The sequence below is a fragment of the Plecotus auritus genome, assembly GCF_963455305.1.
Source record: "Plecotus auritus genome assembly, chromosome: 14".
NCBI lineage: Eukaryota > Metazoa > Chordata > Mammalia > Chiroptera > Vespertilionidae > Plecotus > Plecotus auritus.
This window is the reverse complement of record NC_137780.1, coordinates 4,459,141-4,474,990: the sequence shown is the minus strand read 5'-3', so window position 1 is coordinate 4,474,990 and position 15,850 is coordinate 4,459,141. Positions and strand designations below refer to the sequence as shown.

Genomic DNA, 15,850 nt, shown 5'->3' with positions numbered 1-15,850 from the left:
CTTTCTTAATCTGCAGAAACGGGGTGCACACGAGTATCTGCATCATAAGGTTTTCTGAGGATTAAGTGAGATCATCTGTGGGAAGTGTTTAGCACCCGACACCTAGCGCGTGCCCAAAAGGATCGACTCTTATCAGCAGGACTTTCCTCGAGCTCACGACCAGCAGCAGATTATCCTGAAAGGCGACAGCGACAGGAGCAAGATGCCACCCTTATCCTGACTGACCCTATGTTTCCACCTGAATCCTCTTTTTCTCTCCGTTATGTCAAAAGACACGGTCACGGCTGGCTCTGTGGGTTGAAATTCTGGGAGACTCCTTAGCAGGAGGCGGGGCCTGGATGCTGCGGCCGCATGGCGGGTCCAAAAGCAATTGGTTCCGGCTGCCGGGAGGGAATGAGCAGCTCTCAGTGGAATGGACACAGAAGCGCCTTGACCGTGAAGGCGCGGCTGTTTGTGCTGGCAAACTCATCGGGAGCACCTGCGCCGCGTGGACGACTGGCGGGGCGCTCGGCACTCCCGTCCCCATGCGGGGCACCCAATCGGAGCCGCGTGCCATGGCCCTGCAGCCTGGGCACCTCCAGCGCCTGTGGTTTGGACCCTCGAAGGTCAAGCTTCCATTCAACGTGAGAAAGAAGCCTGGGTTGAGCCCTAGCCGGTCTGGCTCGGTGGCTAGAGCGTCAGCCTGCAGATCGAAGGGTCCCGGGTTCGATTCCTCAGTTTCAGGCTCCTCCCCTACCAGGGGGGGCGCATGCAGGAGGCAACCAATCGATGTGTTTCTCTCACGTCGATGCTTCTCTCTGTCTTTCCCCCTCTCTTCCACTCTCTTTAAAAATCAATAGAGAAATATCGTTGGGCCCTAACCGGTGTGGCTCAGTGGATAGAGCGTCGGCCTGCAGACTGAAGGGTCCCAGGTTCGATTCCGGTCAAGGGCATGTACCTTGGTTGCGGGCACATTCCCAGTAGGAGGTGTGCAGGAGGCAGCTGATCGATGTTTCTCTCTCATTGATGTTTCTAACTCTCTCTCCCTCTCCCTTCCTCTCTGTAAAAAAATCAATAAAATGTTAAAAAAAAAAAAAAAGAAAAAAGAAAAGAAAAATATCCTTGGGTGAGGATTAACAACAACAAAAAAAAGATAAGCCCCCGGGGAGACGAATTCCGCCACGTGACCCGGCAGCGATGGGGTAGCGGTCATTTCCAAGCCGCCCGTGGGGACGTGACAGTCACCTCATTCCAGAGCTCAGGGGCTGCTCGGTCCTTTCTCCCCCGCAAACAAGGAGCGTCCGCCGGGCCCTGTCGAGCCGGTTGGCGGTCACTTATTTCCCCGGGAGACGCGCTGTAAAGGTCAAGTGGAAAACTGTCCCTCCTGCTACATCACTGTCATCCGCCGATAAAGGTCATCCCGCCCAACACGCCGCCGTGACTGGAAATAACCCCGCGTGTCTACGGTGGAATGTCACGGCGCCCCTCTGCCGGGGGCTCGCTGGTCCCTGTCGCCGCTCAAAGGCGTTAGGCGAGGCACTCGGGGTATTCCAGCTGCTGCTAGGAGACCTGGGACCTAATTGTACACCCTGTCACCCCCACACGTTTTTGTTTTCACTGATGTCAGAGAGGAAGGGAGAGGGAGGGAGAGAGAGGAACATCCACGAAGAGGGAGAATCATGGATCGGCTGCCTCCTGCATGGCCCCCACTGGGGATCGAGTCCACACCCGGGCATGTGCTCAGCGGTTGAGCGTTGACCTATGAACCAGGAGGTCCCAGTCTGATTCCCGGTCAGGGCACATGCCGGGGTTGCAGGCACAATCCCTAGTGTGGGGCTGTGTAAGAGGCAGCCGATCCATGATTCTTTCTCATCATGGATGTTTCTCTCTCTCTCTCCCTCCCCCTTCCTCTCTGAAATTAATACAAAATATATTTGTATATATATACACTGAGTAGCCAGATTATGATGATCTCTGAACGCATAATAATCTGGCCACTCAGTGTATATCCTATATAATAAAATGCTAATATGCAAATTGTTCCCTCAACCAGGAGTTTGACCAGCAGGCAGGCCAGCCAACCGCCCATGTCCCCTCCCCCTGGCCAGGCTGGCTGGACCCTACCCATGCACGAATTCATGCACCAGGCCTCTAATATATATATACATATATATATACATACATATATATATGTATATATATACTGAGTGGCCAGATTATTATGCGTTCAGAGATCATCATAATCTGGCCACTCAGGGTATTTTAAAGACTCCCGGTCCCGACCCCCCGCCACCAGCACCAGGGTAGAGAGAACAATTCCTTCTGTGACTTCTACCCACGACCCACGAGACGTCCTGGGTTCTGCAGGGTGTCTGCCTCCTTCCAACTCAAGACCGTGGTCCCCCTCAAACATGTATGTACAGTCAGGGTCTCTGTTTCCAAATCTCACAGGACACGTTCCCATTTTCCTAGATAACTTTTTTCCAAAAAGTGGGTCCGGTATGCCCTAGGGAAGACAGGGCCTCCGGAGCGGCTGATGCGAGCGCAGGGGCAGGGACGTGAGCGAGCGCAGGAGCAGCGGGCAGGGAACCGCGGAAGGTCCCCGAAACCCGGGACAGCAGCCACGGGGGGGTCCCTCTGATGTGACTCTCTGTCGTGCAGAGTGTGTTGCTGGTAGAGCTGCTGTCCGTGTTTTATCAGACAGACAGGGTGCAAGATTTAATTAAGTGGCGGAACCATTTATAAAAACAAATTAGCTGTCCAGCGAGGCATGCCGAGCGCGAGGGGCCCACGGGGCCGCGGCGGCAGCGCCGTGTCATTGTCGCTACGCAGAGGACACGGGCGCCATGCTCTTGAATGACAGCTTTAGACGGATGGATTGAACCGTTGGCTGGGAACTGACCCTTAACCCCTGATGCCCACGGGGGCACAGGTCACAGAGCAGCAGACACACACAGAAAAATGACCCGGACATACCCAACCGGCGTGGCTCCGTGGTTGAGCATCGACCTATGAACCAGGAGGTTACGGTTCGATTCCCGGTCAGGGCTCATGCCTGGGTTGCAGGCTCCATCCCCAGTGGGGGGCGTGCAGGAGGCAGCTGATCCATGACTCTCTCATCATGGATGTTTCTCTCCCTCGCCCTCTCTCTTCCTCCCTTAAATCCATAAAAAATAAATAAAAATAACTAGTCTATTGTCACGGAGCGGAATGTCTAAAGCAGGGGTCCTCAAACTATGGCCCGCGGGCCACATGCGGCCCGCCAGGTGCTGCTGCCTGTCCTGCTTAGCAGCCGACTCGTCCCGGGCCCGCAGTGCGCATAGGAATTTGTTCATCTTTTTTTTTTAAACTATAGTCCGGCCCTCCCACGGTCTAAGGGACAGTGAACTGGCCCCCTGTTTAAAGAGTTTGAGGACCGCCATAACCAGTTTGGCTCAGTGGATAGAGCATCAGCCTGCGGACTGAAGGGTCCCGGGTTCGATTCCGGTCAAGGGCATGTACCTTGGTTGCGGGCACATCCCCAGTAGGAGGTGTGCAGGAGGCAGCTGATCGATGTTTCTCTCTCATCGATGTTTCTAACTCTCTATCCCTCTCCCTTCCTCTCTGTAAAAAATCAATAAAATATATTTTTAAAAAATAAAAAGTTTGAGGACCCCTGGAAAGGAAGTGAATGCTCAGTTCATCTGGGGGCAGACGGCCGATCTGGGCGGGCAGGGGGTGAGAAATGGAACATTCTGGGAAAGAAGGAACAGCCGATCAAACTCACCCTTATCATAATCCTCCTCCTCCACTGCTTTTTCCTGGAGCTTCCGTAGCTTCCGTCTTAAGGTGGTCACCTGGGTTGTTTTCGGGGGGAGAGAAGGAAAACCAAATGACACGGGCTTTCAGGCCAGCGTGTTCTCCTAAAGCTGCGAGCGGTCAGAAACTACCGCACAACTGAACGCCTTTATTCTCCTGGAAAAAAAGGAACCACGAATGCACATTTTTCCCAGCGCCAGATGAATTCCTTCCCAACACCAAAAAAAAAAAAAGTATATAAAGAAAAAGTGTCATGTGAGCATAAACTCCACAGAGTTAAAATGTCATTTTAGACAAAAAAACCACCCCCGGTAGCCTTAGCTAATGAAACATGCATAATGGAAAGGACACAAATGTCCTGACCTGACGAGTCTCCGTTCTAAAAAAAATCAGATTAAAATTAGGAAGGTGGCCCGGCCGGCGTGGCTCAGCGGTTGAGCATCGACCTAGGAACCAGGAGGTCACACGGTTCGATCCCCGGTCAGGGCACGTGCCCGGGTTTCGGGCTCGATCCCCAGTAGGAGGCATGCAGGAGGCAGCTGATCCATGCGTTTCCCTCATCATTGATGTCTCCCTCTCTCCCTCCCCCTTCCTCTCGGAAATCAATAAAAATATATTTTAAAAAATCATCACTGGCCGTAACCGGTTTGGCTCAGTGGATAGAGCGTCCGCCTGCGGACTGAAGGGTCCCGGGTTCGATTCCGGTCAAGGGCACGTGCCTTGGTTGCAGGCACATCCCCAGTAGGGAGTGTGCAGGAGGCAGCTGATCGATGTTTCTCTCTCATCGATGTTTCTAACTCTCCATCCCTCTCCCTTCCTCTCTGTAAAAATCAATAAAACATATTTTTTAAAAATAATAAAAAAATAAAAAATCATCACTGGACGTGGTGAGTGCTGTCACAGGGACATGTCCAAAGTGCTTTGGGAACAGAATGGAAGGGGGGACTCGCTGGGTGCAGAGGGGGCAGGAAATGTCACACGGGGAAGTGGCTTCGGAGCCCCCACCCCCCCGAAGGGACAAAGAGGAGTCCGCAGGTGGGAAGGTGTAGGAAGGAAATTCCAGGCAGAGGCAAAACTGTGAGCAAAGGCCTGAGGCACAGCGGCCCGGGGTCTGCCGACAGGAAGCAGCACCAGATGGCCCAGCAGAAGGAAGGCACCCCCCGGGCGGGCCGGGGCGGGAGGAAAGGCTGCGATGATCAGGATAAGGAACTTGGATGCTGTCCCCAGGAGCAAGGAGCCCCGAAGGTTCTGAACCAAGGACTAACCTTCTCCCGCCCCCGCCCAGGAACCTAGCTCTGCTGGCCGTGCGGTGGGTGAACTGGAGGAAGGTAATATGTCAAGAATCTCTTGCAAACCTGGTCGCTGTGTCTCAGCAATTGCATGTCCATCCATTGAACCAGGAGGTCACACGGTTCGATTCCCGGTCAGGGCACGCGCCCGGGTTGTGGGCTCGATCCCCAGGGTGGGGCGTGCAGGAGGCAGCCGATCAGTGGTTCTCTCTCATCATAGATGCTTCAATCTCTCTTTCCCTCTCCCTTCCTCTCTGACATCAATTTAAAAAATAAAAATAAATGAAAAGGACAAGGAAGCGGAGGCCTCAGGGATTTAATCACGAGAAATGCCCTCTCGCAGGCAGATCCCACGGTAGGAGGGTGGCACCCAACACGGGCATCGCCACTCTATAACTCTTGGCCCCCACACGGCCGGCTCCATCCCCTGCTCCCAGCCCGTCGTCCCCTCTCGCTGGCTGTTTCCCGTTTCCTAGCAGAGCTGGGCTGCACTAACCATGCATCCCCCAGGCCTGGATCGGCAGGGCAGCCCTCGGCCCAACAGACAGCAAATCTGAGCTCCTCCGTGACAGAGAAGCTGAAAGAACAGATCTGGTTCGGAGGGAAAAAGGAGAAGCAGGAGGCAGGCGTGCAGCAGTGTCTCCTGCAGCTGCGGAGGGGGGGAGGTCGGGAAGTCAGTCAACCCCAGAACTGCCCGCTTCCTGCCCTCTGCCCGGAGCTCATCGGAACCTGTGACCCGTGGCCCGGAGCTGGGGGCACCCACCTCCAGCCGTCTGCGGTCGCTGAGCAGACACCCCTGCAGCAGGGGCTCGCACTTCCGGAGCAGCGGGTCCCAGCGGCTAGCAGCCCCCTCGCACCCCGGGGGATCCGGGGAGCAGCAGGAGGCGGCGGCGCCTGTGTCCAGTACAGAAAGTGGCTCACCCTCCAGCCGGGGGCCGCCCGCCGGGGTCCAGGAGGAGTCCGCGGGGCCCTGAGCTGCCTTGAGACCAAAGGCGGGAGAGAGACGTCCAGGGTCCCGGCGGGGCCCATCCGGGCTGGCAGCTCTGGCCCCCGTGTCCTCGGCCTCCCTGGCAGGAGGGCAGCCCTCTGCTTCTCCACGTTCCCCAGCCGAACTGAGCGAGAGCCGGATGAAGCTGAAGCTGGAGGTGAAGGCCGTGGGGGGGCCGGCGGGGACCTCGGGGCCACTCGCCTCCTCTGGGGCCGGGCAGCCTTCTGTCCAGGTGCCCCTTGCTCCTTCCCCGCAGGTGGCATCCCGGCAAGGACCTGGGGCCTCAGGACTGTCCATGGATGGGCGCTGCCCCCTGACACCCAGCGTCCCTGGGGCTGCACCACCTGCGCAGCCCGTCGGGCGATCCGGTGCCAGCTCTGAACTGAATCCCAGAGAAGCCTGGGCTCCCTCTCGCCGGGGTCTGCACTGGGCCTCGGGGGCCCCCGGGGGCGAGAGTCGAGGCTGCTGTGCTGGTGGGAAGTGGGCTCCCAGCCTCGGGGCCTCGCCTCGGGCCTCCAGGGTCAAGGCCACACTGTCTGGCCCTGGACGCAAACGGATGGGGCTCCTCACCACACGCCCCGCCCTGGGCCCGGGACAAGGCGCCCACGGCAGCGGAGAGGAACCTGAGCAGGGGCCCGGCCTCGCTTCTCATGTAGCCGGTTTCCGTGCCAGCCGCCGTTGCTGAAAAGATGCCGCAGGTGGCAAGCAATCCTGGTTGCCTGGGAAGAGAGGAAATAGCACATGAAACCTCAGATCTCGCCCGGCCGGCATGGCTCAGTGGTTGAGCCGTCGACCTACGACCCAGGAGGTCAGGGTTCGATTCCCAGTCAGGGCACCTGCCCGGGTTGCGGGCTCCATCCCCAGTGGGGAGTGTGCAGGAGGCAGCCGATCTATGATTCTCTCTCATCATGCATGCTTCTCTCTCCCTCTCCCTCTCCCTTCCTCTCTGAAATAAATAAAAACATACTTAAAAATAAATAAATAAACCTCAGATCCCCACGGGAACTGGGTTAGAGGACACCCCTAGGTTTGGAGGTCAGTTCTGGGTGCATCTGAGATGTGGGCTCGGGACTCAGGGGTCACCCCCGTACGAAGATTCTGATGATCCGGGGAAGGTAACCACGCTTCTGTTGGGCAGAGCAGCTGGCCCCGCTGTGAGTGAGGCCAACACGCCAGCTGGCACGCGGACCACCACCTCGGCCGCTCCCCGGACCCGCCAGCATCCCGCCTGCTGGTCTTTTAGCGCATCAGCACTTTCCCGCCGGAGCCGGCCCGGAAAGCAGGTGCCTCGAAACGGACGCCAGCGAGTCCTCCAAACGCGATCCGATCGCTTTCCCCAGCTCCTCAGGGAAGTTGTCATTGTCGGGGCGACCCGCGTCCCCGCGTGCCGGCGGACCGTGGACAGCGGGCTGTGACCTGATGTGCGCCCCTCGGCTCCTCTCACCCTGGATGACAGAGGCCCTGCTGGCTGCGCTCCCCAAACCAGGGGCCGTGCTCCCCGCCCGGCTAGGCAGCAGGAATAGAAACAACAAAAAGGCTGACGCCTCACAGAAGCAGGAGAGCAGACGAGGGCACCTCACTGCCTGGTTCACACGGCACAGCCGGGACGCTCCAAATGCACGTTTACATTAAAAACATGCACACGCACGCACGCACACGCACACATGCCCTCGCACACGCGCACACACCATGTGTGGCCTGTACGTGGCAGCAGGAAGGGGCCTGGGCTCCGGACACAGAAGGCCTGCGTTTCACACGTGGCTCTGCCGCTTGGAGGGAACGCTTGGAGGGGGCCCCCCTCTGCCGCCTGCGTTGTCATCTGTGGAGTGGGACCCCCCACGTGGCACTGCGGGAGGCCAGACGACAAGATGCATGTCACTGCTCTGCCCCACGCCTGGCACAGTCGCCGTTCAAGCTGTGTTATTGTCCAAGCAGGAGTTGAGACAAGAGTATCATCGCGAACAAAGGCATCTGGTCATGGCCCAGCGTTCAAGGCCAAGGGGAGCCAGAGCAGCCGCCGCTGAGACTCGACGCAGCTTCTGTACTGAGCAGGCTCCCGGGGCCAACAGGGATCTACACACACACGCACACACATGCACACACATGTACACACATACATATACCACACGAGTATACATATATACACACGCACATGTATTTACACATGCACATATACCACATGTGTGCACACACCACTCTTGTGTACATATGTGCGCGTGTACACACCATGTGTGTACATACATCACATGTGTGTATTTGTGTGTATACATATACATACATCACATGTGTGCGTGTATGTGTGCGCCCACGTGCATGTACATACATTGCATGTATATGCACATGCCACACATGTATGTGTGCCATGCATACACACAGCATACATACACACCGAGCGTCCAGTGCCATGTCACATGACCCGCAACCCATGCCCCCTGTTGACCAATCCCTGACCAATCTCCGCCCGATGCCCGTTCCCTCTCCGCATCCGGCCTGGCCCTCCTCCAGGGAGGGGTTTGGCAGCAGCAGACCCCACGCCACGCGAAAGGGTTCGCTCCGAGACCTCCGCACAGCCCCTCCACGGCGCTATTCCTGCTCACAAATTACAGTCTTTCTCTCTCGGTGGAAAGAGCTACGCAAAAATCTGACCGCCATCTGAGCGCCCCCGGGAGGTGCGGGAGGCAGCTGAGAGCTGCTGGCCACCGCCGGGTGTCGCTCATGAATTTTTTAGCGGCTGCCCTAATAAAATATGGATGAACCAGAAGGAGCCCTCTCCCGAGCTGTTCTTTCAAAACAGCCGAGCCACCGACAGACGTGTCTGCCCTCGTTTTCACAGCGGAGAGCGGCCCCTCAGCTTCCTCGGCCGGGGGTGGCGGGGTCCCCGAGAGTCTACGGCCTAGAGATCCTGTGCTCTGAGCCCGTCCATAGCGCCTTCTCGCAGCACACCCCCCACCTCATAGCTGCTGACAGGCTGACATCAAATGTCTCCACAATGTGGAGCCCCCCTGCCCTGCCCGCAGACTGAAGAGCACCCCCTCCAGCCGCTCCCCCCGTTTCCTGGGCCAAGGAGGGGAGGGTGGACATAGACGCCAGCTTCCCGTCCCCTCCTCTCTGAGTGCGGGCTGGCCAGCCCTGGCTGTTAGCAGCCTTTATCAGGTGAGACCAAGCCAAGGTGTTACATGTCAGCCCTCCATCTCCTTCCATCCTGCCTTCCTGAGCTGACACTGAAGTCACCCTAGCGCGTGGGGTGCTCACAGATAAGCCCCGAGTTGCTGTGCAGATGACTAACCTCACCCGACCCGTAGGAGGTTGACCAGCTCAATACTCAAGGGCTGGGTCTTGATTCTGTCCATCCCGTCTGGGCGATCCGGAGCAAATTACAACGCCTGTCCGTGCCTCAGTTTGCTCATCTATACAATGGGCACGGGCCCCATCCCTTGAAGGACCGTTCTCAGGACACCGTAGAATCACGGGCACGGATTTTCAAAAGCCCATCACAGCTTGCGGCAAGTGGCGATGGCGTCTCAATACATTTTTGTTTCTCTTCCCAGTTCTCCGGGCTCCTGAAGTCATGACTGTGTTCTGAGAACATCGGGGAATTTTCCTGGACAGCCTTTCCAAGGAGAAGGAGCTGGCCCTCAGTGGCGTGGCTCAGCGGTTGAGCGTCGGCCTGTGGACGGAAGGGTCCTGGCTTCCATTCTGGTCAAGGGCACATGCCCAGGTTGTGGACTCGATCCCCCGTGGAGTGGGGGGGGGCGTGCAGGAGGCAGCCGATCAGTGCGACTCTCTCATCATGGATGTTTCTCTCTCTCTTCCCCCCTCCCTTCCTCTCTATCTAAAAATCAATAAAACCGTATTTTTAAAAAATTTTTTTAAAGTGTCAGGAGGACTGAAGGCCAGTATGAGTTACACCTTTTTCTAAATATGCTAAGGTCAGCAAAAAGGTGTGCTTCAAACAAACAAACCTGGGCCAGGGCGTCAGGCCACAGGCCCGCCGGTTGGTGAGGGGACAGCGGCGGCAGGTACGAGAGAAGGCGAGGCGGAATGACAGAGCTCCAATGCTCAGCCCTCACCTCCATGAGACGAAATGATCTTCGGGTCGGAAAGGGTAGCGGTAGCATAACAGGAGACATCGAAGCCAAAGCAAGGCAGCAAGACAGAATGAGGCCGAAACCGGTTTGGCTCAGTGGATAGAGCGTCGGCCTGCGGACTGAAGGGTCCCAGGTTTGATTCCGGTCAAGGGCATGTACCTTGGTTGCGGGCACATCCCCAGTGGGAGGTGTGCAGGAGGCAGCTGATCGATGTTTCTCTCTCATCGATGGTTCTAGCTCTCTATACCTCTCCCTTCCTCTCTGTAAAATATCAATAAAATATATTAAAAAAAAAAAAAAAAAAAAAGACAGAATGAGGATACCTGGCGAACTCGACCAAGTTCGTGTCCCCAAACGGGGTCAGATAAAGCGTGACTCGGGACTAACGGGACTCGGGGACATGACCACAAACATACGCTCCGTGGGCTCTCAGAATCAGGGTCCTACCGAAGCCAGAGACTTGGCAAGTGCTCCGGTTTCGAGAAGGGAGAAGTAGTCGGCCAGATGCACATCCCCGATGCCAGGCTAAACGAATGCTTATCCCAGCGTGTGATAAGCAAGGGTAGGAATTTCCAAATCGGGCCACCTCCGGGGCAGGAGAACGGAATAAAGGCCTGCTGAAGTGGACAGAGCTGAGACGTTGGGGAGAGCCAGGCCGGCGTGGCTCCGTGGTGGAGCGTCGACCTAGGAACCAGGAGGTCACGGTTCGATTCCCGGTCAGGGGCACATGCCTGGGTTTCGGGCTTGATCCCCAGTGTGGGGCGTGCAGGGGCCAGCCGATCCATGACTCTCTCATCGCGGATGTTTCTATCTCTCTCTCCCTCTCCCTTCCGCTCTGAATCAATAAAACTTTTTTTTTAAATACTTTTTCTTTTCTTTTTTAATTTTTATTGATTGATTTTTTTTACAGAGAGGGAAGGAGAGGGATAGAGAGTTAGAAACATCGATGAGAGAGAAACATCGATCAGCTGCCTCCTGCACACCTCCTACTGGGGATGTGCCCGCAACCAAGGTCCATGCCCTTGACCGGAATCGAACCTGGGACCCTTCAATCCGCAGGCCGACGCTCTATCCACTGAGCCAAACCGGCTTTGGCAAGACTTTTTTTTTTTAATGAGGTGACTGTGCTGTTCCTAGAACTCGGTGAGGCGTCCCTCACCACAGAGGAAGGCCAAGGCCCCTCCCAACACCAACGGACTCAGGATCTGGGCTGCCTTCCCAACGTGACCAACTGAGCTGCTGATTTTTCAGCGAGGAGTCTTACATTAACACGTCAGCCTGCGGTCCGTGAGAACGGCGAACTGGGTTTACGGAAGCAGAAAGCACTCTGATCCTAACTCCGGGAGGGTCCCAGCCCAGGGAAGTTCCAACGCCGATCGCTCTGCCATTTACCACAACGGCGGGTCCCGGGAGCAGGATACCTGGAGTCCCCGCGGCTTATCGGGGACAGGAGGGACAGGAAAAGGCCTCTGGAACCCCGGTTGTCCCATGTCAAGAGAGGCACACTCCGAAGGGATCAGGCTGCACAGCTCCAGGGCGCAAATTCACCATTTCTTCCCACACCCCCTTGGCAACCGATGGACCGTCCCAGGTTTCCCAAGAGCCACGATGAGAGACCTCCGTGCGCCTTGACGTGAATGGTGACCCTCTCACCAACTGCTGTCCTCCTCCTCTTCTTAGCGGGCACGAGGCCCCACCTGCTCCGTAAGCGCTTCCTTCCTGATAAGAGCCGTGCCAGGCCACCAGGGCGGGGGAGCCAGCTGGTCTACCCACGGTGGGGGCACTGCTTTATAGCTGCATGTTTTTGAAGGATTTGCCTGGAAATGCATAAACAATTAAATACAAGTCCCAGGACGCCCAGAGGGTCAGGGCACAGCCGTTTTGAGTTTGGAAGAACGATGGCATCTCTGAGAATGCTCGGTAACCTCAGTCCTCCGCACCCCCCCCCTCCCCGCCCTTCTCCGGAGCAAGCCCTGAGCTCTCCCTCCAGATTCTTGGGTTCTCAGCACCCCTGGGAGGGCCATGAGGACTGAGCCAGGATGAAAGCCTTCCATTCCCCCCCGAGAGCATTTTACTTCACGCTTCAAGCTGGCAGTGCCACGCACATGTTGCCATCTGAAGGTTCTGTAGGGAAAGGATGGGCATAGAGGGTGGGCAGGTTGCCTACCCTGTGTCTGGTCTAGTATACTGCTCCTTGTAAAAAAAAAAAAGAAAAAAAAGTAACATTTCTATGAAATGCTAAAGAAAATAATGAGATTAGATAGTTGCTAAGCGCTTGCAGACACCGATTGTCATATTTTATTTATGCAGCAATGAAAAGTTCACATAGCCGTTTTATTAGATTAGCTCCAGAATCTGCCATCTTCCTCTCAGAATTCCATCTGCCTCGCCTTTTGAGCCCAGTCGTTAAATCTTTCCCTGGAGAGATTAATCCAGCATATTTTTTTTTCCCCCTCTTGGAGCCAAAAGCTACATGATTCAAGATGGCAGACATCGGTTCTCTGAAGATTTCAATTGTCTACTGTGGACTAATCCTAGGGCCTAGTTTTAAATCTCATTTGATATTTCTAGTCAAAAATTATTTCTGGTAACTGTGTCCTTTGAAAAAATTTATGAATTGCAGCCGAAACTGGTTTGGCTCAGTGGATAGAGCGTCGGCCTGCGGAATGAAGGGTCCCGGGTTCGATTCCGGTCAAGGGCATGTACCTTGGTTGCGGGCATGACCCCAGTAGGGGGTGTGCAGGAGGCAGCTGATCGATGTTTCTCTCTCATCGATGTTTCTAACTCTCTATCCTTCTCCCTTCCTCTCTGTAAAAAATCAATAAAATATATTATAAAAAAAATTATGAATTGCAAATGATCAGAGAGAGAGCAGGCATTAACTGTTAAACTTTGATAACTTTATTAAGGACTCAAAATGTTTTTATTTCATAGAATTTTCTTAATAGTTAACATTTTTTATTAATACCTATAGGGGTTCATGTTATATAATACATAGATGTATAATTCATTGATTCCTCAAATAAGCTTATTTTGTTAGTTTGTATTTGACCTATTTGGGAACCTTGAGTAAAACGGATTACATATTTACTCCTTTCAAAAAAAAAAAAAAAAAAAGATGGCAGACACCCTACAAGATACCAGGACAATTCGTAATGTCTTTTGCTCAGGGGTGGGCAAACTTTTTGACTCGAGGGCCACAATGGGTTCTTAAACTGAACCGGAGGGCCGGAACAAAAGCATGGATGGAGTGTTTGTGTGAACTAATATAAATTCAAAGTAAAGGAGCGGAGGGGAGAGCAAGAGAACCAGATAGAACAGCCAGATCCGGCCCGCGGGCCGTAGTTTGCCCACGGCTGCTTTAATGTGATGTGAAAGGCTTGGAGGTTGCAGCGAACAATACACTCAACCCGAGTGGCCAGAGTCATTTGGGCACTAAAAAATAAGAATTATGGCCCTGACCGGTGTGGCTCAGTGGATAGAGCGTCGGCCTGCGGACTGAAGGGTCCCGGGTTCGATTCCGGTCAAGGGCATGTACCTTGGTTGCGGGCACATCCCCAGTAGGGGGTGTGCAGGAGGCAGCTGATCGATGTTTCTCTCTCATCAATGTTTCTAACTCTCTCTCCCTCTCCCTTCCTCTCTGTAAAAATCAATAAAATATATTTTAAAAAAATAAGAATTATGCCCGGCGTGGCTCAGCGGTTGAGCATCGACCTATGAACCAGGAAGTTATGGTTCGATTCCCCGTCAGGGCACATGCCAATCAATGATTCTCTCTCATCATTGATGTTTCTCTCTCTCCCTCTCCCTTCCTCTCTGAAATCAATAAAAAAATATTTTTAATATATTTTATTGATTTTTTACAGAGAGGAAGGGAGAGGGATAGAGAGTTAGAAACATCGATGAGAGAGAAGCATCAGGTTGAGGGCTCGATCCCCAGTGTGGGGCGTGCAGGAGGCCGCCGATCCGTGATTCTCTCTCATCACTGATGTCTGTATCTCCCTCCCTCTCCCTTCTGCTCTGAAATCAATAAAAACGTATTTTTTAAAAAAATACTCCACTATTCCTACTTTAATAAGATCTGGTTAGTATTCCCACATCACTCCACATTACTTAGGTAAAAATGGCAGCCACGGTTCTTTAGCGCTTACCGCCTCTCCGGCACTGGGCTAGGTGCTGGCCATCCGCCTACACATTTAAACCCCATCACGACCCTAGGAAGTAGGAACTGCCCTTGTCCCCGTTTTGCAAATGGGGAAACTGAGGCAGCCTCCGCCCACGATTGAGATGCAGACAGACTGTCCCCCAAACCCCCATCTTGGGAGCCTGGTGTGGTCCAAATCGCACGTGTACCACCGACCATGCATTCTGCAAAGGGCTTCCTCACACAGGAGCTCTGAGACAGGGAGGCTGGCTGTCCTTGTCCTGTCCCCCGAGGACACGGGCTCGGGATGGGGAGTCCAGGGATGTGTCTACACCGGGCAGCGCCCCCTCGCTCCACACCACATTCCCGGGGGAAAGTCTCCCCACCCCTTTGCATAGACTTTGAGCCTGAGACGGTCATTCTTGAAAAGCAACCAGCGGTGAATGGCCTCAGTGTCAAACACGGAGAGGGAGGGCGACAGTGTGACCCGGGCTCCATCGCTCCTGCGCCCCGAGGTGGGCGTGATTGTCACCAAGTCGGAAGGAAGCTGAGGTGAGCTTGTTTGCAGAGCAGCCCCTTGGAGAGTTGCCAGCACCCCCTTGCTCACCCCCCAACCTCCTCCCTCCAGGTCCTGACCGGGTGGAACCTGGGCGGAGGCAGCGACGGGCGTCCCTGAAGCACCGACTGACAGCGCACGGCGAGGGGGGCGCACGGCGGGGGGGGCGCACGGCGAGGGGGGCGCACGGCGAGGGGGGCGCACGGCGAGGGGGGCGCACGGCGAGGGGGGCGCGACTCGGGCACGCCCCCGTCACGGTCCCCCTCGGCTCCCCGGCCCGCCATGGGGGCGGGGGCGGGGGCGGGGGCGGGGGGGGACGCCCGCTGTTTGGAAAACTGCCGCCCCCCCGGGGTCTCGCACGGTCCTTGGACCCGACTCCTCTCCCCACCCCGCGCGCCAAGCGCCCTGACTCAGTTTCCCCCGCCTCAGGAGGGTGCACTGAACCCCAGTCGTTAACAGCGGCGCAGCCCACACCCCACAGGGTCCCTGTGGCCGCGCGGACAGCGCCCCTACCTGCGCCGTGGCCCCCGCCGCCTCGGGCCCGGAGCGCCCCGGGGACCCCCGCCAGCCCGCGCCTCGGGTTCCTCCAGCTGCGGGGCGGCTCCGGGGACAGAGGCCGGGGGAGCGGGGCGGGAAGTGGGGCGGGGGCGGCGGGGCGCTCCTTCCGGCTCCCCGGGGCGGGCGGCTTCCTCTCCAGCCCCGGCCCCTGGCACACGCACACGCACACGCACACGCACACACACGCACACGCGAGCCTGCTCCCCGCCCACCTGTGAAAGTTGGCTTTGCACTCTGGACGAGTTTGCTTTTCTGGACAATATGGGAGGCGGGGCTCAGGGGTTGAGCATCGACCTTTGAACCAGGCGGTCACGGTTCGATTCCAGGTCAGGGCACGTGCCAATCAATGCTTCCCTCTCATCATTGATGTTTCTCTCTCTCCCTCTCCCTTCCTCTCTAAAATCAATAAAAAAAAAATATTTTTAATATATTTTATTGACTTTTTTACAG

At 55.8% G+C, this 15,850-nt stretch overlaps 1 protein-coding gene across 1 annotated transcript in view; it reads right to left on the bottom strand.

Annotated features, from left to right (window-relative positions):
* The window catches only part of DISC1 (DISC1 scaffold protein), an 84,127-nt gene extending 68,713 nt beyond the window's left edge, over positions 1-15,414 (bottom strand). Inside the window, 4 exon segments of the mRNA XM_080651099.1 lie at positions 3,746-3,815; positions 5,830-6,420; positions 6,422-6,773; positions 15,356-15,414. Coding sequence (XP_080507225.1) covers positions 3,746-3,815; positions 5,830-6,420; positions 6,422-6,706 — 946 coding nt within the window. The 5' untranslated portion in view covers positions 6,707-6,773; positions 15,356-15,414.
* Between the last annotated feature and the right edge of the window lie 436 nt (positions 15,415-15,850).